This window comes from Anomalospiza imberbis, chromosome 7, assembly GCF_031753505.1.
Source record: "Anomalospiza imberbis isolate Cuckoo-Finch-1a 21T00152 chromosome 7, ASM3175350v1, whole genome shotgun sequence".
Lineage (NCBI taxonomy): Eukaryota > Metazoa > Chordata > Aves > Passeriformes > Viduidae > Anomalospiza > Anomalospiza imberbis.
Genome location: NC_089687.1, coordinates 18,105,730 through 18,132,636, shown reverse-complemented (window position 1 = coordinate 18,132,636; position 26,907 = coordinate 18,105,730). Strand labels below are relative to the sequence as shown.

The 26,907-nt window shown below is 37.5% G+C and overlaps 1 protein-coding gene and 1 long non-coding RNA gene across 9 annotated transcripts in view; both read left to right on the top strand.

The window, feature by feature from the left end:
* Window positions 1–4,869, top strand: part of GRB14 (growth factor receptor bound protein 14) — a 58,494-nt gene extending 53,625 nt beyond the window's left edge. For all 6 annotated transcript variants that reach the window (XM_068195712.1, XM_068195711.1, XM_068195713.1 and 3 more), the window contains 2 exons: window positions 99–192; window positions 4,160–4,869. In XM_068195712.1, coding sequence (XP_068051813.1) covers window positions 99–192; window positions 4,160–4,306 — 241 coding nt within the window. In that variant the 3' untranslated portion in view covers window positions 4,307–4,869. The remainder of the gene's footprint in view (window positions 1–98; window positions 193–4,159) is intronic.
* A 4,670-nt stretch (window positions 4,870–9,539) lies between these two features.
* LOC137477077 (uncharacterized) overlaps window positions 9,540–26,907 on the top strand; it is a 220,622-nt gene continuing 203,254 nt past the window's right edge. The window contains exon 1 of one of the 3 annotated variants that reach the window (XR_011000786.1): window positions 9,540–9,776. This is a non-coding gene — a long non-coding RNA (uncharacterized lncRNA). Of the gene's footprint in view, window positions 9,777–10,155; window positions 10,289–22,737; window positions 22,824–26,907 lie in introns of those variants that run through there. The other 2 variants (XR_011000789.1, XR_011000787.1) reach the window with 2 other exon arrangements.

Genomic DNA, 26,907 nt, shown 5'->3' with positions numbered 1-26,907 from the left:
CACTAATACTTGCTATAATGACTTTAGAACAGTTTTATCTGGATGTTCATAAAAGGATTTCAGATGTTCTTACTTTGAAATTTTTTGATCTCTTCTAGGGTATTCCTGGTACGCGATAGCCAGAGTAACCCCAAAACATTTGTATTGTCACTGAGTCATGGATTAAAAATAAAACATTTTCAAATTGTACCAGTAAGTAAGTTTTTTCAGTTTATATATGGAGTTGTAAAACCAAAAAATTGAATAACTGTGGTATAATAGGGATGGATTTTGTCTTCTTTTGTTGTTTTATGGGAGATGTAAACATCATACCTGTATCACTAAATATAATTAGTATTCTTTAGTAGACTTGAACATTTTTGAGCTTTGCTGTTTGATTTGTTCTAAAGCTTGACTAGCATGAAATCCTAAAAAAGTTTCTTGAAAAGCTAAACAACTCTGTTTCAACTGGAATAGAAGCAACCCTTATGGCATGAAAATCATGTATTAATAGAGTTCATGTTTCCTTTTACTTTTCAGTATGTACACAATTTCTAAGTTGTCTGTTTTGGACTGCCTCCATTGTGTGTCCATATCTCACTGAGTCTACTGTTAAGGATAGTTTCAATATTGTAGTCAGACATATTTTGTTGACCTCTCTTGTTACTGTGGTATATTCATGTACAGGTCTTCTTCAGGGGAAAAAAAAGTCATTATCTAGTCCAGCTGCTTTATAGGTAAGCTGGAAGTTACTAAGCTGAAATAATATTTCTGTTAGTTTTCATTGAACATACTGTCCAGTTATCCTGCCAGAATGGTTAGCCATCCCCATTGCTTCCACTCTCATGAGGTGGTTTATGTGGATTTCTTTACATGCTGAATCTCTTGAGTTGATAAGTAGTTGAGCATTTTGTGTTTTTGGCCACAGATGCTTGACATAACTGAGCAGACCCCAGAGCTTTTTTATCTCTCTTTACAAGAACCTTCCTTCCAGACCACATAATACTCTAGCCTCCATGTATCTTCCTGCTGAAGTTTCTAGCAGATTCTGCTGTTGCTCAGTAGAAATTAGTCCACTGGCGCTATTTTTTGTCTTTGCCTGTTGATTCTCTCTGATCATTCACCATATTTATGTATGCCTTACCTAGGGCTTGTAGCTGATATTCTCTACTGAAAAAAGTTCATGTAGAATAAAACTGAAGCATTATTTGAGAGGAGGAAAGAAGTCGATCAGATTAGCTATAAGAATTGTCCAGGATTTTGTTGTGTTTAGGTACAGAATATGGAGGATTCATTCACCCAAAAGTGATAGTTATGCATTGGATCCCATGGGATCATCAACATATAATCCTTGGTAAGAATCCTGGGTGTAAGATCTCTGTGCATTCAATGACTGTAGCCTCTTCTAGTATTTACTTTGGTATAATTGTTGTGTGGTTTAGAAAACCTTCTAAACCCCATACAAAGAGTGTATGATTCTAGTTCATTGGGATGCCCTTTAACTCTCAAATTTAAGAGAGACCACTTTCCCTTTCTATATCAGAAAACAGCCCCTCTCTTCTCTAAGTGCAGGTGTAGCAGGATGCTGCAGTTATCTTCAGTTTCCTCTGAGATGGATGATTTTCTTCTTCCCTTCATAAGAATGTGCTAAAACCTTGCTCTCCTGTTGTGGGATCTTTGGAGGAACCAGGAATTCTTAGTTTTGATATACTTGTCTACAGACTTGGGTCACATTTCCCATGCTGTTCATTGAGAAGACCTTTATCACTTCATTGCAAAACTTTACTTACTTGAAGGAAATGTTTTTGAATTGTTTTTTAAGTAATGCAATTTCTCTTATGATAGTAGCCTGAAAAAAATAAATCGTGATGAGAACAGCTTAATCCAGAGAGAGTGTGTTAGCATGGAAGCTGTTGTCCCCCAAATATTGGCATATTTCAGTTCCTTTCTGTCAGTTTCTGGTTGCATTCAGTACCCTCATTCCATTCTCAATACTCTGACTTAAATGTGCTCTGTTTTTGCTAGAACGGTGCTCTTTAAAGATTTCAGAAACTTGTTGTTTAAGGGAGGAACGGTTTTGGTTCCAGTTGCTGCTGATCTAAATAAGGTGATCATTTTCTAAGAAACAAGGCATTTTGTATTACTGTAGTAAATTCATAGCTTATTAAATGAAGATCAAGGTTACCTCTTTGAATTTCAAATTCTACTGTTCTAAACTCTTTCCTGTTTCCAGCCATTGTAACGGCAAACTTTCTTACTAAATGTAAACAAAACAATGTCATTTACAAAGCCTTTTTGAATAGTAAAAACAATTCAATCTCTAAATGAATTATTTTTCTCTTGTATTTTAGGTTGCTTCAGGTTATGCTGCACTTAAAAATGTCTCCTTTTAGATAGGGTATGCAGCCTGCTAGTTCATGCCTCACCCATGTAAACAGGTGCCTCGTGTTAACATTGGCAACCTGTGCAACAGGTATTGCAGGTGGGTAGTTGAGAATTGATTGTAAAAAGTTCTGAAGGAAACCTTTTGGATACATTTGGGATCCTGTACTCTGAAAATTTGAGAGCTTGTTAGTTTAAAGGTATTTTTCAGCCTTTACACTGAGCTGATGCAAGTTCACTTCAATGGATTCTATCCTGAAATTTCGTCGATATGAAAGGTGAAGAATTGATACACAGTTCTGGGACTGTCTTTTTCTAATAAATGTTTTCTCATAACAGCCTTCTTAGCTTGCAGAAAATGCTAGGTTCTTGACCAACAGAATTTTGATATGAGTTTTTACTTTGCAAAATACTGATAGCTTTAGAATTAGCAATCTGTTTGGTATTCATTTCAAGGTTTGGAATTAACTTGTTAGGAGGATAACAGACATTTGAATTGTTAACTCTCCTTGCCTGCAGTGTGTTTGCAGAAAAATTGCATGCATAAAGAAAGTCAAATGAATGATAATCCATTTTCAGGTTTTTGGCTAGAGCACAGGAGTTCACACATTCTCACATTGGTAATTCCTTAACTAGCAGAGTTTGACCTGGTTTGACCAAATTCTGAGAATAAAGAAATTACAAACTACTTCCAGTCATGGTAGAAAAGGATAGAATAACCAGGAGTCATAAGCAGTTCAACAGCTGCTTCAGATAAAACTTCTTAATTACAGGTAAGACAGCTAATTATATCTTCTCCCTTCCCCTGTATTCAGCTAGGGTAGTTGCATCTTTCCCTAGCACACCATCTGCTACTCCATGCTAGACCTACTTCAGGATCTTTTATTCACTACTCTTTCATTCTTGTAAAGTATCTTCCCCCCCCCTTTTTTTTAAAGATAGTTTGAATGGATTTTTTCGCCCTATATTTACATGAAAACCAATTAGTCACTTCTTCACTAATCCTCTTGATATTAGACATCTCAACAGTAGAGGAACTCAATCAAGAAATTATATGGTCAGCAGTGCAATACAAATTGTGCAAGAGGTAACATTCAGTAACTTATGAGAGGGACATAGTGATAGCAAATTTTTAAGCATCTAAAAGTCTAAAGGAATCTTTCAAGGTATCTGTTGAAGTTTCTTCTTTCTCCTCTGTATCTGTGCTAATACATGTTTGGAGCTGCAGCAATTCTTCCTCCTACAACAAAGAGCTACTAGAGCAAGCATGTCATTCTGTGGTGGGTAGTGTCTTGTGTAGCTAATGCTTCCCAGCACACCACTGCACTGCACTGGTGCATAGCCTCATCATATCTTACAAAAGTGATAGAAAATCATGGAAGTGAATGGAGCAAACCTTGAAATCTATGAGTAACTTTGAACTTAGTTGCTTCATGTTGCTCTGTAAGAACTCAGGGTTGGTATTAACCTCAGCTATCATTCCAAAGCAAAGGCATGAAGTAGTAATGTTAGTGTAGAAGGAGTCTTCCTATACTTATTTAACTGTTCTTTCCTTTTAGTTGTACTTGAAGCCAAATAATACATTGTTTTTCTATAGGTCTTTTTTTTTTAATCTTAAAATATTTTCTTTAGATTTTAATGATGTGTAAATGATCACTGTATTTTTTTCTGCTCTCAGTAGTTGTAAGGTTATGAATATGTTGGTCTGTAAGAGCACTTCTCAAACAAGTATTCCAGTCAGAAAAAAAACACGTAGCAAAAGAGGATTTTATTGAATTTTGTTTTTCCATTTTTACAGTTGGAAGATGATGGGAAGCTATTCTATACCCTTGATGATGGTCATACCAGATTTACTGATCTCATCCAGCTAGTGGAATTCTATCAACTTAATAAAGGAGTACTGCCTTGCAAGTTAAAACACTATTGTGCACGGATTGCTCTATAACCAAAGCGTTTGTTGTTTCATCAGAGGGAAAGGAAGATATTAGTATACTTTTTCCCCCAAAGGCAATTTGTATAGCAAAAACAGCGGGGGGGAACCCATTACATTGTAAAGATTCTATGTTTAAACTGCAGAAAAAAAAAAAGAATTTATATTCTGTGTAGATAAGAACTTTGCTTTGTGATTGTCACAGCAAAATTAACTTCATGGTTTTGAAAAACCATTCTTTCCTATGTAATTCTTTAGTGTTGTCTTGGACTTTCTGGGTTTTCTTTTTGACTGAAAACAGTTTTGCAAAATATTGTGTAACTCCTACAAAAATATAAATGAAGGAAGATCTTTGTTCTAAGGGTTAAAATTAACTTTTTTCTCTATAAATGTTTCTCATAATTTCTTTTCATCACATTAAAAAAATAACATTTACTGTGGCAAGAATCAGAAGCTGAACTGCACATTTTGTTTGTAAATAAAATGAATAAATATTTTGCACTATATTTTTGAATGCTGCTTTGAGGATTATCATATCCAAAAAGTGAAAAATCATTAAAACCACTTATAATTGCTCAGTTGTATTGAGTTGTGCTCTTCTTGTTGTAATATTTTAAAGGATTTTTTCTCTAATCTAATGACTAAATCTACATCTTCATACAGAGGTGGACTGTCACTTACTTGCTGTGAAATGTATAAACATGCATAATTATTATGGAGTGCATAATGTGGTTTAGTGTATACCTATTATCTCTGACACAAAGAGAGGTAGAAAGACCTGTTAAGTACTGTGGATCTTTGCACAGTTGAGGAAGGAATCAATTTCAATTGCCCTTAAAAAATAAAAGAAATGTTATAATAGCTTTAAATTATCAATAATTTACAATACTTACAAATAAAGGTAAATCCAGTGGACTTTGCTGAAAACCTCAGGAAAGTGTATTTGTAGTCAGTTCCTAGATTATTATTTATTATAAAATAAAAATGTCAATTTAGCTACCAGTAAGCAATCTTTACAGATTACCAAGTAATTCCAGCTAAAAAGAGCTCTACCAGTAGACCAAGTCAAATTTTGGACCACAGCATTAGAACTAATTTTCTTATTTGTGTTTCTGCTGTATCCTTGGACAAAAACTCAAGTGGAATGGGACTTGGGAAAGAAGCATACCCATCCTGGTGCTTTGCTGTCCAAGAGATTTGATCTTGTTATGGGGATTCAGGACACTGTCCTGGGTATCTTTACGAGGGGCAAAGACTGGAGTAAAAGCAGTGTTTGAAGATGGGCTGTCACACTGAATCCAGCTCCCCCTTCATGTGCTTTCTTGAGGTCCATGACTGCCAGGCATAGCAGCTGCTCTGCTGCAGGAGGAGGTGGGGAGAAGGTAAAGGAGGCCTGGGTGAGAGATGGAGGGAGTGGGCCCCGAGGCACAGCGTGCTGGGATGTGTCAGCTGACAAGGTCATGGGCATGGAAGCATTAGAACAGTGTGGTAACTGTAGCCTGTGGTTTTGTTATTGTGTGTCTCTGGAAGGCAGGCATAATAACATAATACTGTGATACTTAATTTACCGACTTGATCCACACATCACTGACCTTTTCCTCTGGTATGCAAATGCAGTTTTTAAAGCTCATTAAAAAAGCAACTCTTCCTAATGTGTACCAAAGATGCAACATATGTGGTGCCTAAGCTCATTACATTAGGAAAGCTTTGTAAAAATCTTTACAGTCTAATATAAATTTAACTCTAAAACCTCAAACATAATTTCAAATTGTACTTAAAAAATAATTTTAATTAAAGCCTCTTCGGTTTGGTTTAAAAATGTGATTACTTCTCAGGTAGTTTTATTTCAGATGTTGCCATAGAATAAGGACAAACATTCTCTGCATCCCTTTTTTTAATAATTTCTTGACAAATGTCTATTGTCTATTGTAGTCCATTTCTACTTGGACATGTGAAAGCTTCGCTGTAATTTTTATTTGTATTTATGTATGCATGCTTGGCAGAGAAGCCAACTGCTCAGTGAGTGAGTACCTGTCACCTTTGGACCTATCAGAAAAGAAAAGAATGTAGGGATTATGTCACATGGTGGAGAGACATCAGCCATCAAGAAGCTTTGCCTGCTTTTTCAGGTTTTGTTTCACAAGTGAAATTGAAAAACACCAAAAAAAGCGAAACCAAAATAATAATAATAATAATAAAAAAACCCAAGTAAAATAAAGTATTGCTTAATGAGCATGGGATTTGAACATTTGAGCTGTCAAGTATTTCAAAACTTTCTTATACTGCAAAGCATTTCCTCCTGCATTTTGACAGCTCTCTTAATTAAAATCTAAACTGAAATGTTGCTGGGAATACATAATCTCTTTTATATGATGTGTATACCTTTCATGGACTCTGTTGTTTGTGACTATGCCAGAAAAAAAACAAACCATTAAAACTAATAAAATCTAGTTTGCTGTTTAAATTACTTCACAGGCTACCTCCTTGTTTAAATATTACTCAAGAAACAAACATGAAGGAGGGAGTCTTAATGTGTAAAAGCAAAGAGCCAAACACCACCCATCAAAAGTCAAATATTCTGATATCCCAGACTTCTTCCAGATATACTAAATGGTACAAGTGCTTGATAGATGACTTTAAAGATCATTGCTTGCCACCAGTCAGAACAAAACAGAAAGGAATTTCCATGAGATCAGCCAGGATATGTCTGACCATAAAGTTCTTCGGGGGTGTAGGCAATGTGATTTAGAAAGAATTTCACTGTGTTAATTGTCACTTCTAATTAGGAATACTACACTTTGGTGCCCACCTTCACAAAGAGAATTGGCTAATCAGGAGTTGTTAACAGCTCAGGAAGAAATCAGTACTATTTTGGGCAAGCCAGTTTATTTGTCTCCAACATTTGCTTCTCTACAAAATGTGGACAATTTTATATCTACCTCACAGAATGTTTATGGACTGCTTTTTAAGGAAAAACAAAACCCAAAAGAATAACAAACAGCAGAACAATAAAAACTGGTGCTATTTGTAGAAGGTTTTTTAATACTTAAATGATTTGTTTTTACCTTTACTTGATGCCAAAACACTTAGATATGAAGCATAGTATTTGAAAAACTCTTCATGTTTTCTTCAGATTTAAAATTTTATGCTTCTCTGAGTGTTTATGTGGAGTGCACTGCCAGGAAGAGAGAACTAAGCTTGCCATGTAGAGGAACCAAAAGCAGTATAAATGCACAAGCCTCGCTTGCTATCTGGGGTAATTAGCCCTGTAGGGGTATGCTCTGCGAGATGAGAGCTAGTGCAGAGATTGTGCTAAAGCTCAGCTTTGTATTTGTTGGCATGCCCTTTGTGCCTTAGTTTCCAATCTAAAAATCTTCTTGGCTCAAAGGAGATTAAAAGTTAATTCACTGCTGTTTCATAATCTGTATACATACACGGATGGAATTAAGGTTGCAGGGGCAGCACTAAGTGACATTTTTTAAACTTCTGAGTGTTTTTACTTAACAATCTTATTAAGTCACTTGATGAATTTTTTGAAATGTAGTGAGTCTTCGAGTCATCCAACTAAATGTTTTGAAGGAAAGCTTTAACCCATTAAATAAAAGAGGATTATGTATGTAACTAACTACAAGTGGGATCTTGCAAGGATAATTGAATTTCTGTCAAATGTTGTCTGTTACATCCTGGTTTAAGAATTGCAGCATTTTGTGCTTCCCTGGCAGTAGAATTATTCCATAGTGGGCTTGCAGTGTCTCATTTAAAGTTAAAGTAATTTTATTTTAAGAGAATAGCCTTTTTTTGTTATTTAAAAGCTACTCATCTTCATCTAAACAGAAGCCACTCATTCATCAATAAGTTTTAACGGTTGAAACCTATTTAATAACTTTGGCTTGCAACTCAATCTAGCATTTTCTTTAAGGAATCTTATACGCAATTTTTGTTACTTTTATTTAATTAGTTTGGAAAAAGACAAAGCAATTTACAGCTTACATCAGCATTTCTGTTTGATTAGAAAAACAATTATTTTTATGACTGTTCTGGTATTTCAGAGTACTATTCTAATACTCACACTGTAATGCATTCCATTTCTAATTTCAACTTTGTAGCTGAAATCATCGAAGATAGGACATACCCCATTACTTGAATATACTTGCAAGCTTTCAGAGGTTAAACACTTATGGTCTATGCATAATCAATGTGTATGGTAGTGCAATTAATGTTAACTTTAATGAAATGCATGAATATTTAAAACTTAATGAATCTGACTTTACAGCATGCTTTACAGCCTGGCTCACATATGTGAACAGTATTGACTGTTGGCCTCTGGATGTCAGCAGTGTATCACGAAATTCCTGCAATCAGCCACTGTTTTTGTGCTTCCTCCCAGAAATATCTGTGACTTGTGGTCTCTGCACACCTCCAGAACACCCAGTGCTTTTTCCTCTTATAAATTATTCACTTACTCTGTACCAATTAGTTCTACCAGTTGCTAGGTTTGTTATCAAGTTAAGCTTCAAGACAAGAACCTGAACTCAATGAGTGATTAAAAATTTATTAGCAGAGATGATTAAATATGCAGATAGTCTGTGAAGCTTGTTCTTGAAACCATTATATTACCTTTTTAATACTAATGATTTGTATAATTAATTTTATAAAAGCCTGAAAGTCTTTTAAAAAAATTCAGAGTAGGACATGAAAGGGAAAAGATTAAATGCAGAGGAGGCAGTGAACCTGAGCATTAAAACAGCTCATTCACATGTATAGGCAAAAAAGTGATTTCCTTACAGGAATAGTTTGTGGTTTTTCTTCCCCTCTGCTAAGTTGATTATTTTATTAATCTTTTAAGCAATTTGGGAAAACTCTTATCAACTAGTGAGTCGTATTTTCAAAATAGAAATTGATGTGATGAACACTGATAATACAGATGATTCCCCAAAACTTGACAATTAAAACTCTATCAAGATGCAGTTCCTACAACATTTAAGCACATGTTGGGTTTAGGCATGTGAGGAGCCCCAGGGCTTCCTCGGGAAGGAAGGCACAGGGGCATTAATGCCACGGGGTGCCACTGGGCAGCGTGGCCAGCGCCAGGCGAAGTTCCTGAGGGAGGGGTTGCCCTCCCCCTGTGCTTCTGAGGGGGTGGAGGTGGCAGGGCCCCTCGCAGCTGTGCCCGTGCAGCAGCCAGGCCTGTTTGGGGGTAGGCAGCAGGGACTCCCCGGAGCCTGCTGGGACGGGGAGCAGCCTGCTGCTGTGGAACCTGCAGGGCTGGCTCAGGAGGTGGGCCTGTCCTCCTTTCCATGGGGGAAAGAAAACAAATGACTTTACTGCCCCTTAAGGGAGTAGCTGGAGCAGAAGTCAGTCCTGAGGCCAGGCTTCTTGTCTTCCATGTTCCTGAGAGAAGCGAGCCCTCAAGGCAGTAGCTGTGGCTGTGGGGAGCTGATGCCAGCCAAGGGTGCTGACATGGCACAGCTTTTGGCATCTGCTGGTACGTGCAGTGGGGTGTGAGCTGGTTTGTAGCACCTCTGTGAGAGGGTTCAGGAGGTGATGAGACCTGGCCACACACTGGGAGCTGAAGCGTGCTGGGGGCGTGAGGGAGGCTTTGGGGTGAGCTGTGAGCTGCCATCCCAGCAGAGTGGGCAGCATAACTCAGCACTCTGCAGCAGGGAGAGCCCAAGTTCTCTGTTCTCTCCCTCTCCTTCCAGCTCTGCCTGGTACAGTGCCACCAAAGCCCACAGCTGATGGCCCCAGGCACAGCACAGGAGTGAGGTGCTGTGGACAAGGCATGAAGGAAGGTGAGGGCCTGCCCGAGCTTCTCCTGGAGAGCCTGGAGCAGGGGCGTGGGAACAGCCCGGCCTCCTGCAACGCCAGCAGTTGCCCCTCAGTGATGCTGATGAGCCCCACCAGCTGGAAACTGTCAGAGTTTAAGAGTTGCCCTTAAAAATATGTGCATCAGGGCTTGAGCAGTAGGTGTGTGCTGGGTTAAGGCTGCTATGAAAAGTGAGTGAAATGGTTTAATTTTTTTTTTTTTTTTTTTTTTTTTTTTTTTTTTTTAAGACTGTGGCTTTGGGGTGGGAAGGGAAAATAATGAGTGGAGGTTGACATGCTTCTGTTGTGTTGCCCCTTTTTGTTTTTTTCTTCTTTTTATGAAGCAGGGTGCCTTTATTCTCAAGTGCTAAGCTCTGTATACTGGTATTTAGGCTGTAGTTCTATGAAGTGCAGTTTGTGTTTCTAGCCCTTGCTGTAGAAGGCAACAGAACTGCAGCACAGCCTTTACTAGAGTGAGACCCAACAATAGTGTTTGCATTGCTGTCCCCACTGAGCTTGTAGGGCTAGGAGCTCACCAGGGACAATAAGTCGAAGTGAAAATTATTGTTCTTTGGGTAACATAGAAGGTGTGCCTCTTTGATGGTGAGAAATGAAGACTCTGACCTAGAAACTTCCTTAGCAGAAGGCAGTCTTTGGGAAGCATTTCTGCAGTGCTCCTGGAAATGCATTGTTCTCGGAAGTCCTTGCTCTGAGCTAACTCAAAACACCACTTTTGACAAAGATAATTCAGCTTCCCCTTCTACTGTACCAGTCACCTTCTTGGGGACAGGGAAGGAGCAGATGAAAAAGTATTGGCTAGAGTAAGAACGTTGCTAGAAAAATGCTGAGAGCACATTGACTGAGGGGCTTCCTGCTTTTCTCCTTGTGGCTGAGGCTGAGCAAAGAATGAGTGCTTAGTTCCCCATTCCTGAATATGGCATAGAATGCTATGTTGCTGTGTGAGGTCATGAGTTTGGACTGGTTTTTAATGTCAGTGAAAACTTCCTAAAATGAAAAAAGTCCTTAAACTGAGGGAAATGAAATATATAACTTTAAATCCCTTTACAATGTGGGAGAAAAAACACATGAAGCTTTCACAGTTTGTGAGTTTGTTTTATTTTGTTGTTAATTTTTAGTATGATGTGGTAATTATTTAATAAAAATACTTGTTCTGCTAAATAGTGTGGAACTTTGCAATTGCCAAATCTGCAGCCTATGCTAAATGTTCAAGTTCTGGGAAATAACTAATGGAAAAATATCTTCTGATGATGGATGTGAGGTCAGCTATGCAAACTAAAATGTTTCTTCCCTAACTATATGGTATAGGGCTGTGGTGCTCAGACCATATGCATAGCTAGTTATTTTTAGGCATTTAAGGAGAATGTAAAGGAGGTGATATGTGTAGGAGGATGGAAGGGTACTGAGAGAATTTTAAGAGATGCTAACACTTGGAACAACAATAGTTATGCTATTGGAGTGATTTTTCCTCACCTGTACACATCATGTCTGGAGGGGTTTGCTTCTGTATTAAACAATTAGAAGGCTTCATTTTTTAAGTGATGCATGTACATCTTTGTGTGCTGTGCATAATGCTACAGATTTCTGTATGCTTAAGATAATGTGTGTAAGTGTTGGCAGGATCAGAGTCAAAGATGTCAAAAATAACTTGGAGGGCTTGTGGAAATTTACAAAGTGTAATAAGGTGATACCTCAATTGGTACTGAAGTGGAAATTGTAGCTGATATTAGATTTAATGATGGACTGTGGTCACTGGGTTCACTGTGACTGAACAATATCTATTTTTACAGTAAATGTAGAGCAGTATATGAAGTTGAACTAAAAATTAAGAATGTTTTTCTCTTGTGCATTGATATTGCTCTTTATGCTTATTATCCTGCATTGTGTGTGCATAAGAAAAAGAAGCACTCAAAAACCCAAACCAAACCTCCCTCATGATGGCCCTGAGCATCCCATAAGGAAAGAATTTGCAGTAGGAATCTATATTTGAAGTGGCCTTGGCCTTGTGAAAGTGTAAGATGTGTGACACTTTTAAAGAAAAAGTTCTCCATTCCTCATCACTGTAAAGGAATGATCTAATTTTTTCTGTTGCTTTGCTAGAAATAAAACAATCAAGCTGATTCAGAGTACCAGCAGTACAGGTGGGGCTTAAAAGTGTTTTCCCATGGAAAAGAGGTATAACTCAATTGTATTACCCCTTGGTAAAATTATGGGAGTTTGCAACAAACAAATTGTAGATGGGTCTGTGGTGAAGTGAAATGCTTATTTGTCTGCAGGATTCTGTGCTCCACTTCTGCTTCTACTTCTACTTGAAATAAGGCCATATCACTCAGCATGGATTTAGAAACACAGGGAAGAATGAATATGCTTTTGCCATCACATTTATCCATGGAGTTGCAAGAATGTTAACTATTGATATTCTTCTTAGCTTTCAACTTATGTTTTCTTGTATAAATAATTCTTTCTAAATATATTTTTATTAGCTATATAAATTAATTTCTCAAGTATTTTTTGTAATTTATCTTCCTAGATATTTTTCATTGGAAAAGAGTTTTTTTGGTTCTCTGAACAAATTTTTGATGTAATTTGGAAGCAGCATTGGTTCTGTAGTTGCTGAATCTAGTGCTGAAAGCATGATATTTAATGGATTAACGCATGTGTACTATTCAGGATGTTTTCAAAGTTGTAACAGTAGGAGAAATGTGTATTTGATCTAATACAGACTCTTCACAAATAAGCGTGATAGTGGAGAAATTCTGTTACGTTAGGTTATACAGACCAAAAAAAAAAATCCATTTTGTGGTAACTAACCATCTTTATAGTGCAGTGGTTTGCCTTTATAGTAGATCAGAGTGGTTATGGGGAGTACAAGAGAAGAAAAACTAAACAAATAGAGATCTCCCAAAAAAGCAATCAGTGATGATGGATCTGGAGAAGTCAATCTCCAAGTAAAAGCTAGAGAGCTATGGCTGTTTAGCCAAATGATCTGTAGCAGTCTGAACCCTGAAAAGGAGAAAAATGAATGCAAATATTAAACAGAATACATTAGAGAAGAACAACTACTTCAGCTGCTTGGGGCGGGGGATGTAATTGAGACATTCTTGAAGGGATGTGTAAGAACCTGGAATCCACTCTGTCAGTGACTTGTGGAGTCTCATGGAGCAATTCTGAATTAGTAAAGCACTGGTATTTTTACTGGATAATTCGCAATCCTCACTTGGCAGCCTGATGTTATCGGGGAGGTTTTGTTCTGAGGGGGTTGTGTGGATTATCTGAATCTGAACATTTTATGCTTTGCCTAACAGAAACAGTATAAACTGGAGACAGGTGAAAAGATGGTGAGACAGAAGTGAGGTGTACACTTTGTATGGGTTACAATTGCAAGGCCTGAGCAAAGATGAAGAGACTAGTAAGAAGTCTTTACTCATTTGGCATCATTTGGTGTGATGGTATGTAATTGTAATTAAAATGCAGCTGTCTTGTGACTCTATTCTGGCTTAGATTTCTGGCTGAAAATATGGATCTATGCTTGTTAGGAGTTAGCTTTGACAATTGTTACTTGAAAGTTTTATTGGAAGCTGACTTTGAAGTGTTGAAGTATTTGAATGTGCTGTGAAGTTTACTTTTAAACTTTGCTGTGGTATGTCTGCTGAAGAGTAGCTTAGATATTTTAAAAAAAGTAGAAAGGTGGAAACCACATATGTAAGCATGTTAACTTTTTATTAAAATAAATCATTCCAGGAGACCTCATTAAGCCAGGATGATATTCTAAAAGTGAATATACATGTTGACAGCTACACCCATAAATTTGAAAACTGCAAACATGTTCAGCATAAAAGGCATTTTTGAAAAAAGCTGTTGCTCTGCCCTTGTACTAATTTAAGAATTGTTCATTCATTCTGATTTTTATAGTTTCTTTTCACATATATAACTGGGACAGTTTAAAAAGTACATTATAGAATTGTTCATGATGTCACAAACTTCATAATGCAGGTGATTATTTTTAAAAATGCATAATTTGCATACAGGCTCAAAGTATCAAATCAACTCAATAATTCCATTTTTTTCTTTCTAAAACAAACAAAATGACCTGTCTACAAATTGTACCTCTGTACAGTATTCTTGCAAAGAATTTCTGTTCCCCAGGAATCATGATGCGAGTTTAAATTGTTTGGCTCTAGCAGTAGGTTTGGTGAAGAGTTTCTCTTGTTCTATTTCTGCTCTATCTGGACATGTAATAATCTTCACAGACAGCACAAGATCATCTCAGACAATCTCTTCTTTTGGTGCCTTTCTGCCAGAGGACATTCAGTGCACACCCATATTTAAGATGATTTCATTTAAGTAGGGACTTCATATCAGTGTAGTTTGTGGAAGTCTAATTGGTACAAAGGGAGATGAGTATTCTGCCTGTGGATGCAGATTCTGAGGCAAAATAAACAATCAGTCCTGACCTCAGGTTTGTTTTTTCACTGGTGTGGGAGGAAGGAGGAGGAACAAATCACTTGTCTGCTCTGTGTGGGTGGAACCAAGATGGTATTTAGAAGATAGGTTAATTTTAAGTGAAGATCAGTAGTGAAAAATCCCACCAGAAAGAGCACAGGAAGATGGCAAAAAGTCATCAGGTGATGGAGAGGATCGGAGTAAGGGACAAGACCATGGGTTGAAATGGTTCTTGGGCATTAAGAAACATAAAGTATGTTTTTGTTTGTTTGTGTTTGGTTTTTTTTTGAGGGGAGGTAGGTCCTTTTTTTTTGAGTAGGTAGGTATTTTTGTGGTTACTTTTCATATCTAAAATGTTTGTGTACAATCTAATTACTTGTATTCTGACATATTTAGCAAATAGCTTCTAGGTTCTACATGATAATACTTTGTTTGGGAAGGATTTGCTATTCATGCTTAAATGTATGTTACCTTAGATCTTCTGACAAATGGCCAGGGCTATGTTGTTTTCCCTACAACTTGAATTAAAATATTTTTCATAGAAAGTATAGTTCTCTGAATTTCCTTCTGGGCAGTGATGCAATAAGTAACAGGAGAGACAGAGAAAGGTGCCAAAATAATTTGATGACACGAGATGAATCAGTACTGTGCCAACAGAAACAGTGTTTGTGAGAGAGATTTTGATACATTAACTGACCTGTCATAGTGTAGTTGTTCCAAACTTTTGATAGGTGGATGGTATGTTTACATTGATGACAAATGAAAGTACTATCCTCAAGGATCCACATGAATATGTGCATGTTTGCATATTGACAGGACTCCAGTTCAGACTTTGTCTTCATGGCCAAAAGAACCCCAATTTTGCTACAGATAGGCTGTCAGTTATGTGTACTGCAGAAAATAAATGGAAAAAAGGAAATAATAAAACCTACAGGGTTCCTGGACACTACTGACACAGATTCTTTCTAATGAAATTAATTGCAGACATAGTTGTGCTGTTTCTTTTCTCCTCCAATCTAACTGAATGCAAACTCCTCAAACAGGCTTTTATTAGTGAATATTAGTGGAAACCATCTGGTAAAGGAGAATCTGTGCAAAGCACTTCTTTATCTCTAATTAGTCTCAAACAGATTTTCATCTCTCATTATACTATATGTTATTTGTGGGTAGTGGGAAGAGCAATGAGTAAATTGATTATCTCAGTCGAGTGTGTCAGCAAGAGTTCTCAGTGAATCCCAGCAAGTATGGGATGTATTTCCTATGTATTGGACTGCTGCCTCCATTTTATTATTTGTAACACGTTCTGGTATCTTTGATATGTGCAGGGCAGGGAGACAACCCTCAGTCTGAGTGGGTTGTGTTTGCTGTTTGTTTGCTTTTGTTTTTTGAGATTTTCTTGGGTTTGTTTTGGTTTTTTCTGGTGTTGAGTAATAAAAAGTCAAAACCTAAACTTATGCATCTGAATTACAATTTCCAAAGGAGTACCATGAAAATGGGTGAAGGATCTGAAGGGGAAGCCTTATGATGAGCAGCTGAGGTAAACCTGGAGAAAGGGAGACCTCATTGCAGACCTCATGAGGGAAGCTGGAAGGACAAATGGTGATCACTCTCGTAACCACTGACAGGACCTGAGGGAATGGCATGAACCTGTGTCAGGGGAGGTTTATGCTGGATATCAGGAAAAGGTTCTTCACCCAGGGGGTGGCTGGGCACTGGGGCAGGTTCCCCATGGAAGTGGTCACATCACCAAGCCTGACAGAGTTCAAGAAGCCTTTGGAAAATGCTCTCAGGCAGAGGGTGTGACTCTCAGGGAGTGTTCTGTGCAGGGCTAAGAGTTGGGCTTGATGATCCTGATCGGTTCCTTCCAACTTAGCTTTTTCTGTGATATTATGCATAGGAGATTATGTATTAGACACTCAAGAAAAAGTGTGGCTTCAAAGAGTAGTGGCTTTTGCACCTTTCCCTCTGCTGACACTTCCATAATCATATAGTGATTACAATGTGGACTTCTGAGAGGAAATCTTGAATATTATTGTCCAAGTTCTAGAGCTTGGGATAGAGGCAATGACAGATCTAGACAAGGGCAACTGACAGATTAGGAAAAACACTGGTGGAGAGAAAGGTCTAGAGTGATGCTGTATGAGGATAAACAGCACTGGCACTGAAGAAACGAAATAAAACACTGTCGTCTACAGCCAGTAACACATTAGTCTGGCCTAAACATTTCTGCGTTGTCTGGTGTTTGTGCTGGAAAAACATCTTTAGAAGGAAGAATAATAAAGGCTCATCATGTCAAGTTGATGAAAGTCGAATAAATATACTGATTACAATTTTTTGTGGAAGATTTTCAGTTTTCCTCTGCTAACCAAAAAAGACTAGAGTTTTCTGCAGATGTAATAGATAGCAGGAGTATGTGAAACTGTGAAAAGGAGCACCAAAGAAGCTGGTGCCTGCGCTGAGGTGACGTCCACTTAAAAATTAAGATATCTGCCAATTCATTTACCGCTGGTGCTGGTGATAGATGGAAACAAATCATGCTGGTGTGGTACCCTGAGGTCAGAGAAGGAGGTGTGCTTTCAGTTATTTACTTTCCACTGAACATTAAACTATTTTTAAGATGGCAGACTCAAAAATAATTTCCTGAACATGTTCAGGTGTTAGACTCTTGGTACCCGGCAAGACATATTCTGAAGTACAACGTATGTCCTGTGTACACACCAACAGAGCATAACAGTGTACCAAATGTAACAGTGTGCTGTTAGTATATTTAATGGCATTTGGCTGTGACTATTATATGCAGACTTTTTCATAATTATAATGGGAAGCATGGTATGTCTTTGAGCAAATATTCATTTTCTTTTCACTTTCCTGCCTTGTAGAGGAGTTATCAGTCAAATAAGTAAACAGTGATATTTTTATATCGGCCAACAGATCTTTAGGTCATGCATTATACCTAGACTAGTATCTTTTCATGTAATGGTTTGTAGGTTTGTTTTTGTTGTTTGGGTTTTCTGTTGTGTGAGGGGTTTTTGTTTTGTTTTTGGGGTTTTTTATTGTTTGGTTTTGATTTGGGTTTTTTTTTTTTTTTTTGTGCTACACGAGCTGCACTCATAAGGGAGAAGAAAATAGATGAAGTTGGGGTACTGAAATATGACCATATGGCAGCATATCCTACCATATTCTTCCAGATTCTGCTGTGGAAATAACAACAGTAAGACTTCTATGTTATAAAATAGGTTCTATAGCTAGGCCCATTTTCTTAGGGATAGTTTAAAAAAAACCATAAACCTTGTAGTACTCATTTCATATCTAGTGAAAACTACCTTGATATGTACAGTTCCTTGTTAAACTTAGTTTTCCAGTTAGCTTACTTTAATTTTTCAATACTTTGGCTTATAACTGAAGGTACAGGCCCATGCAGATGAGTTAAAGGCTATTATTTCCTTTAGGTCAAAGAATAATTTTGATGTATCCTCTCTCCTGCGAAAACTTCTGCCCCAAACTCCTGCATCTGGAAAATGTTAATGATTGTCAGAGGTAGAAATGCAAGCTGACTGGTTCTGCAGGAGAGATGGAGAAAGCACAATGGAGCTCTGAAGAGATGAGTTGAACAAATTGAGAAGAGGAGTACCTGTTGCTTTTAGGAACAACTACTTTGAGAGTAAGGGTTTCTTCTCACCTCACTCCCAAAATTCTGGGTCTCCTTTTGTAACCAGTCTGTCATTATAGACCTTCTTTCAGTGGGCTACACCTTGTCTGTTCTTAATTAGTTATGAACTATTGGCAGCTATTTAGTCCCATTTATACTCCTGAATTCCACCCCCTCTCAGGCAGAGTTGCAGTTCTCTATGTGGAGAAAGTTCTTTGTGTCTTTTTAAACATGCTTCTTGGTATGTTTACCAGATGTTTATAAACAACAAGTAGTGAGAAGGTGATGTGCTTTACTTCAGCAATTGTTACTTTATAAATACGGGTGAAACTGTGCTGGGAAAGGGAGCAGTTGAAGAGTTGAACTGTCTCTCTTTTGAATGTTTTCCATATTCCTCTTGGCTCTTTATTGAGGTAATCTTAGCTGCATTTAAAATAAAAGGTTTGTGAGTACTTGGATTTACAAAATTATGTAATATTTTTACTTTTTTGTTTGGTTGTTTTCCCTTGGTTTTTTCTTCAGTTTTTAATACTGTTTATTTTTAGACCTCTGAGAATTGAACTGGTGTTTTTGTTGTGGTAGAATCTAACTGCTGCCCAATCATTGTATATGCATGCCTCAGGATTATTTTTCCCCATTCCTTTGAATTTAATGACACTTCATCTCCCATTTAAAAAGAAAAAAATTGTTACTGCAGAAGTAGATTATGGGTATACACAAGAGAGAGAATGTCATCCTGCCTGGTATGTTGTTCGGTGTCATCCTTGGTGTTATCTGATATAACTTGAATATTTTAGAAGAGAAGACATAAAATTGGGTTTGTCAGTGTTCAAAAAAAGTCCACTGAGGCAGTAAAGACTGTTGGATATTAAGGAAAAGGGAAAATAAATAGGATTTTTTTTGAGACAACTGGCTGGGCTGGCTTTCTAAATCAAGAAAGGTACTGATCCTGAAAAGAAAAGCTGACAAATCTAGGGCTCTAATGAAGTGAGTGGATGAATGAAGCAGCATGAACTTTGGAAGGAAAGTGAAGAAAGAGATGGCTTGATTACAGAGAAGTTTGAAAGTAGAAATTTTTTTTTTCTAATTTGGTTCACTGAATCATTTGTGTACGCTTTTACAAATGACCACTAAATTAAACTTCTGAAAATTGCCATTTGTAACTATTCCAAACTGCCAATTTGAATGGTCTGTGAAGATATCTTTCTATCCACACCACTTCCCCTGCCACTTTCAGTTAAGATTGGATCCTGATGGATTGCATCATTTTGTCACATTGTGGCACTTTATAAATAACATAATGCAGTGATGTACAGTGCACTGACAATTGCAGTTTTAGTAGCTATTGGGAAAGCTAAAAATGAGCATTTTCCATAATCTAGATCGTTTACTTTGGCAGCTGGGCTTTCTGCACATCTCCAGTATGTATTCCCATAAGATATTAAAAAAGATGTATATATTTTTATTTTATTGTGTATACACTTTGGTAGGTGTAAAATAAGTTTACATTTTAAATGCGTTTGTTCTACTATCAGAGAGAAGCAAAACAAAATAAATTGATGCCAGGGGACATGTCAGGCATGCAACACAGATTTGTTAAATAAACATTACTGTGTGGCATTAGCTAATGTTATCACTTTGTTTCCCTAGTGGCTCTTTTTTTGATTATCTGCATTTCTAAAGACTGTGCACATTTCATACACTCTAAGAACAGGCTACAAGGATTCTACTTACATGAAGAGCCTTGCAAAAATACAGAATATGATGCCATTTCTTTATTTACAGCTCTGCTAAAAGCATAGGAGTTTTTAAGTAATTTTTATTGTGAAAGGGATGATGTGAAGAAATTTCATTATTGAACTTTTTGAAACTCTATAGGAACTGTATGTAGTAAAACTTACAAAGAGAAATAGAATTTCAATGTAAATGAGAGTAAGGAGTATATCATGTTTTTTCTGAATATCTTTCAGATTAGAAATCAAGATAAATTGTTTATTTAGAATTTGTTTAAAACACAATGCAATGGATAGCCTAGATAGGCTTGTAGTTGTGGAAGGTGATTTCATAACTTTCATTTGGACTTTTACATGTAAATTCTGCTTATTCATAGAATAGGGCTTTAGAAGCCAATATGCAGTGTATATAATGCTTATAAATAGTGTAAATTTAGGAAATCTTGTGAAGAATTCTGTGTATGGGAAATACCTCCTCCTCTAGCCAATTCACATCCAACACCAGAGACTGGAGTACCTGCAGTTCCACTGCATGACTTATTCAAACAAGCAGGATTTATTAGCAACAATTCATAGTAATACCAGCTAGGGGTTGGCCTGTTTATATATTTGCTGTTGCAATATTAGATTGCATAATGTATGTATGTTTTTCTGAGGAGTATAAAGCTTATTTTCAGGGTTTGTATAATCAGCATATTTCAAACAAATCTGATGCAGAAAAGTGACCAGGATAAAAAAGAATATCAAAGCGGAATGTTCTTACCATCTGTTCAGTTTATTTCATATACCATGTTGCTGGTCTTAATCCAAGTCCAAATAATCTTGTATCCATATTACAGCTGACATCAGCTGGCCTGTCTTTTGGCTGTTGGTTGAGAAGAGGGAAATCTGAGGCAAGAGAACTGATCCTGACACATTGTCTAGAGCATCTGGAGGGGAAAGGTTGCACTGACGTTACCTTTCCGAGGAAGAGAACTTAATTTGAACTCAAATCAGTAGTCTTTCATGCCTGTGTAATTGTCAGGACTTTGTTTAATGCATTATTTCCTCCCTTGTTAAATGTTGACTTGGATGCAGGACTCAAAGGTATATTAAATTTGCTGATGACACTAAATTAGGACAAGCTGTTGACTCCCTTGAGGGCAGAGGCCCTGTCAAGAAATCTTGACCAATTGGAGACATGGGAAACCACCAGCCTTAATGAAGTTTAACAGGGCTGAGTGCTCGATTCTGTAGTGGTGGACCTGGGATGGGGCAACCCTGTGTGTACATTGCAAGCTGGGGAGCAGGGGTTGGACAGCAGCCCCATGGAACGGGACCTGGGGATCCTGGTCCGTGGCAAGTGGAATATGAGTTGGCAGTGCCTTGGCAACTTTATTTTATCATCATTTTATTACTTGCTCAGAATTCGATTGAGCATTGCGTCAGCACCAAAACATAACAGCAACCAAAAGGGCCAACCCTGTCTTGAGGTGCATCAAGCGCTGCATTTCCAGCCGGGCAAGGGAGGGGATTGTCCTGCTCCACTCTGGTGCAGCCTCACCTTGAATATTGAGTGGGGTTCTGGATGCCACAATATAAGAACAATGTAAAGCTATTAGAGGGTGCCCAAAAGACGGCTGTGAGGATGGTGAATGGTCTCAAGGGGAAGTTGTACGAGAAGCAGCTGAAATTATTTGGTTTTTCAGCTTGGACAGGGGAGAGTTCATTGCAGTCTTTGGCTTCCTCATGAGGGCAAGAGCCAGAGCAGGAGCTGATCTCTCCCTGGTAACCAACACTAGGACCCAAGGGAATGGTCATGGGAGGTTTAGGTTGGATATTATAACAAGACTCTCCACACAGAGGGTGGTTGAACACTGGAATAGGCTCCCCAGGGAAGTGGTCACAGCACTAAGCCTGACAGTTCAAGAGTTTAGACAATGCTTTCAGGTACATGGTATGATTTTTTGGAAGTTGAACTTGATGATCATTGTTGGTCTCTTCTAACTCAGGATATTCTATGACTTTGCCACATAAATGATATTTGGGTATAATTAATTGGTTTTGATTATTAAGTAGGGAACAAGAGAAAAATTATATGTAAGGAAAAATATTGACTTCTTTCTTGACTAATCCATCAGGTACAGCCTACAACCGGAACCTGCAGTTGATTTAATGAAGCAGCTTGTAGAAGTGGCAAAGGGAAATAATTTAGAAGATTTCTATTAATCTCTCTTGATGAACAAGAATGTAGAAGCAGGAGTTTGTGGATTTTTTTTTGGTTGTGTTTTTGATGTATATGTGGTCTGACTTTCAATTTTATCTATCATACTCAATCTCGTGGCTGTTGCTGCTCTCCCTTTCTGAAAAGAGGGCTGACACGGCATTAGCCTCTCCTCTTACTCCTGTGTTTTGACTTTTTGAACAATACATTGTTTCCTTCCCTAATACAATCTTGTATGGGTAAAAAGAAAGAATGGTCTTTCTGGTTTCCTTCCTAGTGTCTGCTAGGCCTAAGGGATCTGCTGCTGCCAAGGAAATGGTGAGGCTTGGGTCTGACTTGTCCAGATTCTGATATGTTCAGAGCAAGCATGTTTTCTGAGGACTTCAACCAAAATATGGCAATGATCCTTTCAGTATGTGCAAATTAAATATAAACAGAAACCTTGTAGCTTTGCCTGAACAGGTTAGGTTAGTATAAATCTGTGTAGTTCTGTGTAGGTTAGTATAAATAATTTTCCCAAATTTCATGTTTATTTCCCGTTCTCCAAGACTGACGTTGATTGCTTGTGTCTTTTTCTCCCATGAATTTAAAACATTGAAGCAAGAAGTCATCTCTGGAGAAAAATATATTTTCAGAAATGTTCTGTTCTGGTGAAGGCATCATTTTGTGTTGGAGAATAAGGTATGTTTAACTACAAATATTCTGTGTCTTTATTAACCATAAAGACCTATAACCATAACTAACTAACCATAACTAACTAACATAACTAACCATAAAGACCTGTGTCTTTATACACCATTCTATGGTGAATATATGCTAGAAACCTGCTGAACAGAAACCCTCCCTTCTTGGGGCATGTGGCAGGCCTGGATGGACAGATGTGTCAGAGGTTCATGGTACATAATACTGAACATGTACTGGGTTATTTTTAATGAAAAACTGAAAAGAGTCCTGAGCCTTATCCAGATGAAGATGAGTTGGTATATTACTCATTAATTTAGGAGATGGATCAGGTCCTAAATTTCTTCCTTTGTTGCATAAAACTGGAAGAGGAGAAATTCAATACTACTGGTTTTGCTGCAGGTATAAAACTAATTGCCACCACTGTAATTTCTAGGCCGGTATTCAGCTCTCTCTTTAAAAATGAACTATAAAAATAACCCTTCTTTTTTGTTATTGTTAACCCTATTAATGAACTCCATCACCTAGTGGTAGGACTTTAATCCTGTCATCCACCTTTTCTCATAGTTTTCCTGAAATCTATCATTTGCAGCATGTGGCAATGGAGACTCTTAAATAGTCACATATATTTATCCTTAAGAAGCAGGTTTTGCTGGGGTTCATGCTTGAGTCAGTTTTTCTTATCTTCCTCAAATGGCCAAAGTTAACTGATTTGAAAGGGCCTCATTTAAAATTACATTCATTCAGTGAAAACAGAAATTAACACTTAGAGACATCTATATGCTAATGATTGTAGCTCAGGGAATACCCTTCTAACCTTTTCAAAAGGAGTTGGTAAAAAGCCATTTCACTTGAAAGCAACTTAGTAAAAATGGTAGATTAATTAAATACAATAAAATTTCCCTAAAATCTTTATCCCATTTATCACTTATCATTATTTTTCCTTTTCACACATGGTACCTTAGCTCCAAACTGAATGTTCCAGGATGCATTTATTAAAACTGTTTTTCTAGTGACATCTATTAGATGCTGAAAAACAGAGGTTAATAATGTCGTGAGTTTTAGGGATGGCATGCAAACAGAGGTGAAAAAAGAGCCTCATCTATCAGGGTGCATAAGATACTAAGTGTATGAATTTTAGCAAAAGGGTAAAAAATGTGTAGAGGAAAGATTTCTTATAGCCCTTCCAGATGCTTAGAAATAAACTGAATGAGAAGATCCCAAGCTTTCAGGTCTCTTAAGGGCTTTGTCCACATCCATTAGTGAGTTTCCTGTAAATGCAGAATAGGACTATATTGCTGCTTATAGGCAAATTTATTATAGATGCAGTTTGTGTTTGTTCTTGACTCAGTTTGTAGGCAGTTACAATTCCTGAAGAGGATAAATAGAGCATTGCGCACATATTAAGTGCCTTGTGCACACTGATATTCTGCCTCGTAGTACCTGTGTTACTGCCTTATGTGCAACATTTCTTAAGTCACTGCTGTAGAGGGCTTGCAGGTCCTCGAATCACATTCTTATATGGGAGAAAAGGAAGAGCTTATGGAAACAGTCTTTGTTGTTCTTAAACTGACTACTGTTCATGTTGTGCTTGTTCTTAGAGGAAAAATTTCTAAGGAAGGGGCCTAAAAAGCTAATGCCTGGTGCTTCTTTGAAGCTACCCATCTGATTAGTCTTGTAGATCCTGATATGAAGTCAAACTAGGGTCAAATAAAGTATTAAGCCCTGGAGTAAGATGTGTCTGCCCTAGGCTAGAAGTAATTTACAACTCATACTTGGTTTAAATTTAATCGCAGTAAAAATCCTATTGAAACAAAATGTGGCAATTATCACAGTTGAAATTCCAAAGTGGGGGAGACTGGAGGAAGGTCATGGATCTGTACTTGGTTTACTGATGAAAAAGTGAAGATCCAAAAGGATCACAAGCTTTAGTAATACTTTGTTAAGCAGGTGTTACAGAACAGCTCTCCTTCCACTAAAAAGAGAGGCCTAGAAACCTTCCCAGATGGCTGAGGAGTGTGTCCACAAGCCCAAAAGAGGCAGCTGTAAAAGATCCAGCTCTGCCTCAAGAGAGTCAAATATGCTGGGCAACCATAGAAGAGAGGATAGGGTGGAGATGGTCCTCGAGCAGAGAGGGACACATGACTTGGGGATTGGAGGGTGAGATTTGTCTGCAGGAATTGAAGGAGGAAGGTAAAAGACTGGGTGATAGCTACCTCCTATACAGCAAAGCAAGAGAGAGTAGGAATCTTTTGTCTAAGAATTGCTAATAGTTAATATATGATTAAAAAGTAGTAACTGTGCCTTGAACACACACCAGAAGATTATGTAGGGTGTGATAGAATGTCTTGTGCAGGCTTTATTAGCAGCTCAACTGTACCCTAGGTTTTTGAGTGTTATCAGAAAAGTAATGATCTATACTACTGTGTTTTTCTCCCCTAGGTCTGCAGGAAGACAGTTTTTAAGCAGCTGTTGCTTAATGCCACAAAAAGCTAACATGACCTGGGATCAGAGCAGTTATGAACAACGGGATCTTTGTTTTTCACTGTTCTGTGTAGGAGCTGTTCTCTGCTCTCATGACTTCAACTTTCCCCTGGGTTTTAATCAAAATTGTCTCATTTAAAATTCCTTGAAAAGGGGAAAAACCATCTCACTTAAGCTGGCAGGTTTTAGTGTATGTGCAATAAGGCACGTATTTACAATACTAAATTGTCTTTTAGTCTGTTGTTCCTCCACCTCACACCAAAAGCCAAGACAACTGCTAAAATTGCCATTTTGCACCTAATCAGTTTTGAAAGCAGCACTTAATTCAGTGGCTGCCAGGAAGAAATGCTTTTCTGCACTGTTTTGGCTCTGGATAAAACACAATAATTCAAACTATTTCCTTTGCTAATACGAGACTGTGTCCTTTTTGAGCAGTTGGTACTGTGGGTTCTAGGCTAGTCTAGCTAAATAAGACCCCAAGGTGCCAGACTGGGCCTATTTCTCAGAGGTGTCAGATATTGCTTATGGTTTATGAAAGTAAACCCACATCTAAGTCCCTCTGGTGCAGTAATAGGGATTTACAGGAGTTTAGCAAGCTAAAGCAGATTCTGCAAATTGAGCAGATACATATTTAAAGTCATGTAAAGACTTGACTGCTGGAGTTCCATGAATCCTGTTTGCTGAATGCTTCAGTAAGCCAGTTGTTTTGTTTGCTAGGGTATGAAAATGTAGTTAGCTGAGAGAGTTACCTATCATTTGAAGGTTATATTCCCTGCAGAAAGATCAAAACTGGCTGAAGTTGATACCATTTATGTAAATGAAGATATTTTAAAATGGATTGCTGTATTAAAGTTATGAATTGTCATGGTTACAACAACTGAAAGAAAACGCCTATCAAAAACTTCCTGCATAAAGATAACAGTATAAAGTTTCAATCATTTAAGAGTTTATTATAAAAACAAACCAAGCCTCTTTTGCTGAAATCCTATTTTCAGTTGGTGATACTCTGTTTTACTGTACTTGCACAAGTTGTGGCATAGGCCTCTAAATACAGAACACATACAGACTATATCATGATGGGGAGAAAAATGCTTTTGTGGCTTGCTATAACTACCAGCTGATGTTATTTTTTAATGAAATTATGAGCTTAATTGGAATGCTATTTTTGAGCTTTATTTGAATTGTGTCAGTAGTATAAGATTGTATTGTCTGCATCACTGACAGTGTCTGAAAGAAAGTCTTCATAGTGCTCCACCATTCCCCTTTATCATTTTGGGACAATATTCAAATTGGTGCTTCAGTTGTAATGTGTGAATTTGGTACACTGTGGTAGTTCAGCTCTTGAAAAAGTGTACCAATGCCTTTAATCACCTGTTCTAGATGCAGTACCTAAGCACTTATGCATCCTTTTTAAAATTAAGCATTAATGATGTGATAATTTTTTTCATTGCCTGAAGGAATATAGATATGAATGAAAAATTATGATGGTTATGTTTAACGGTATATAATGATAGTGCAAATGTCACTAGCATAAGATTTCATCTACATTCAGAAGAAACTGAAAAGATAAATTGAGTTTTTGGTGTGGTGGGGTTTTCTT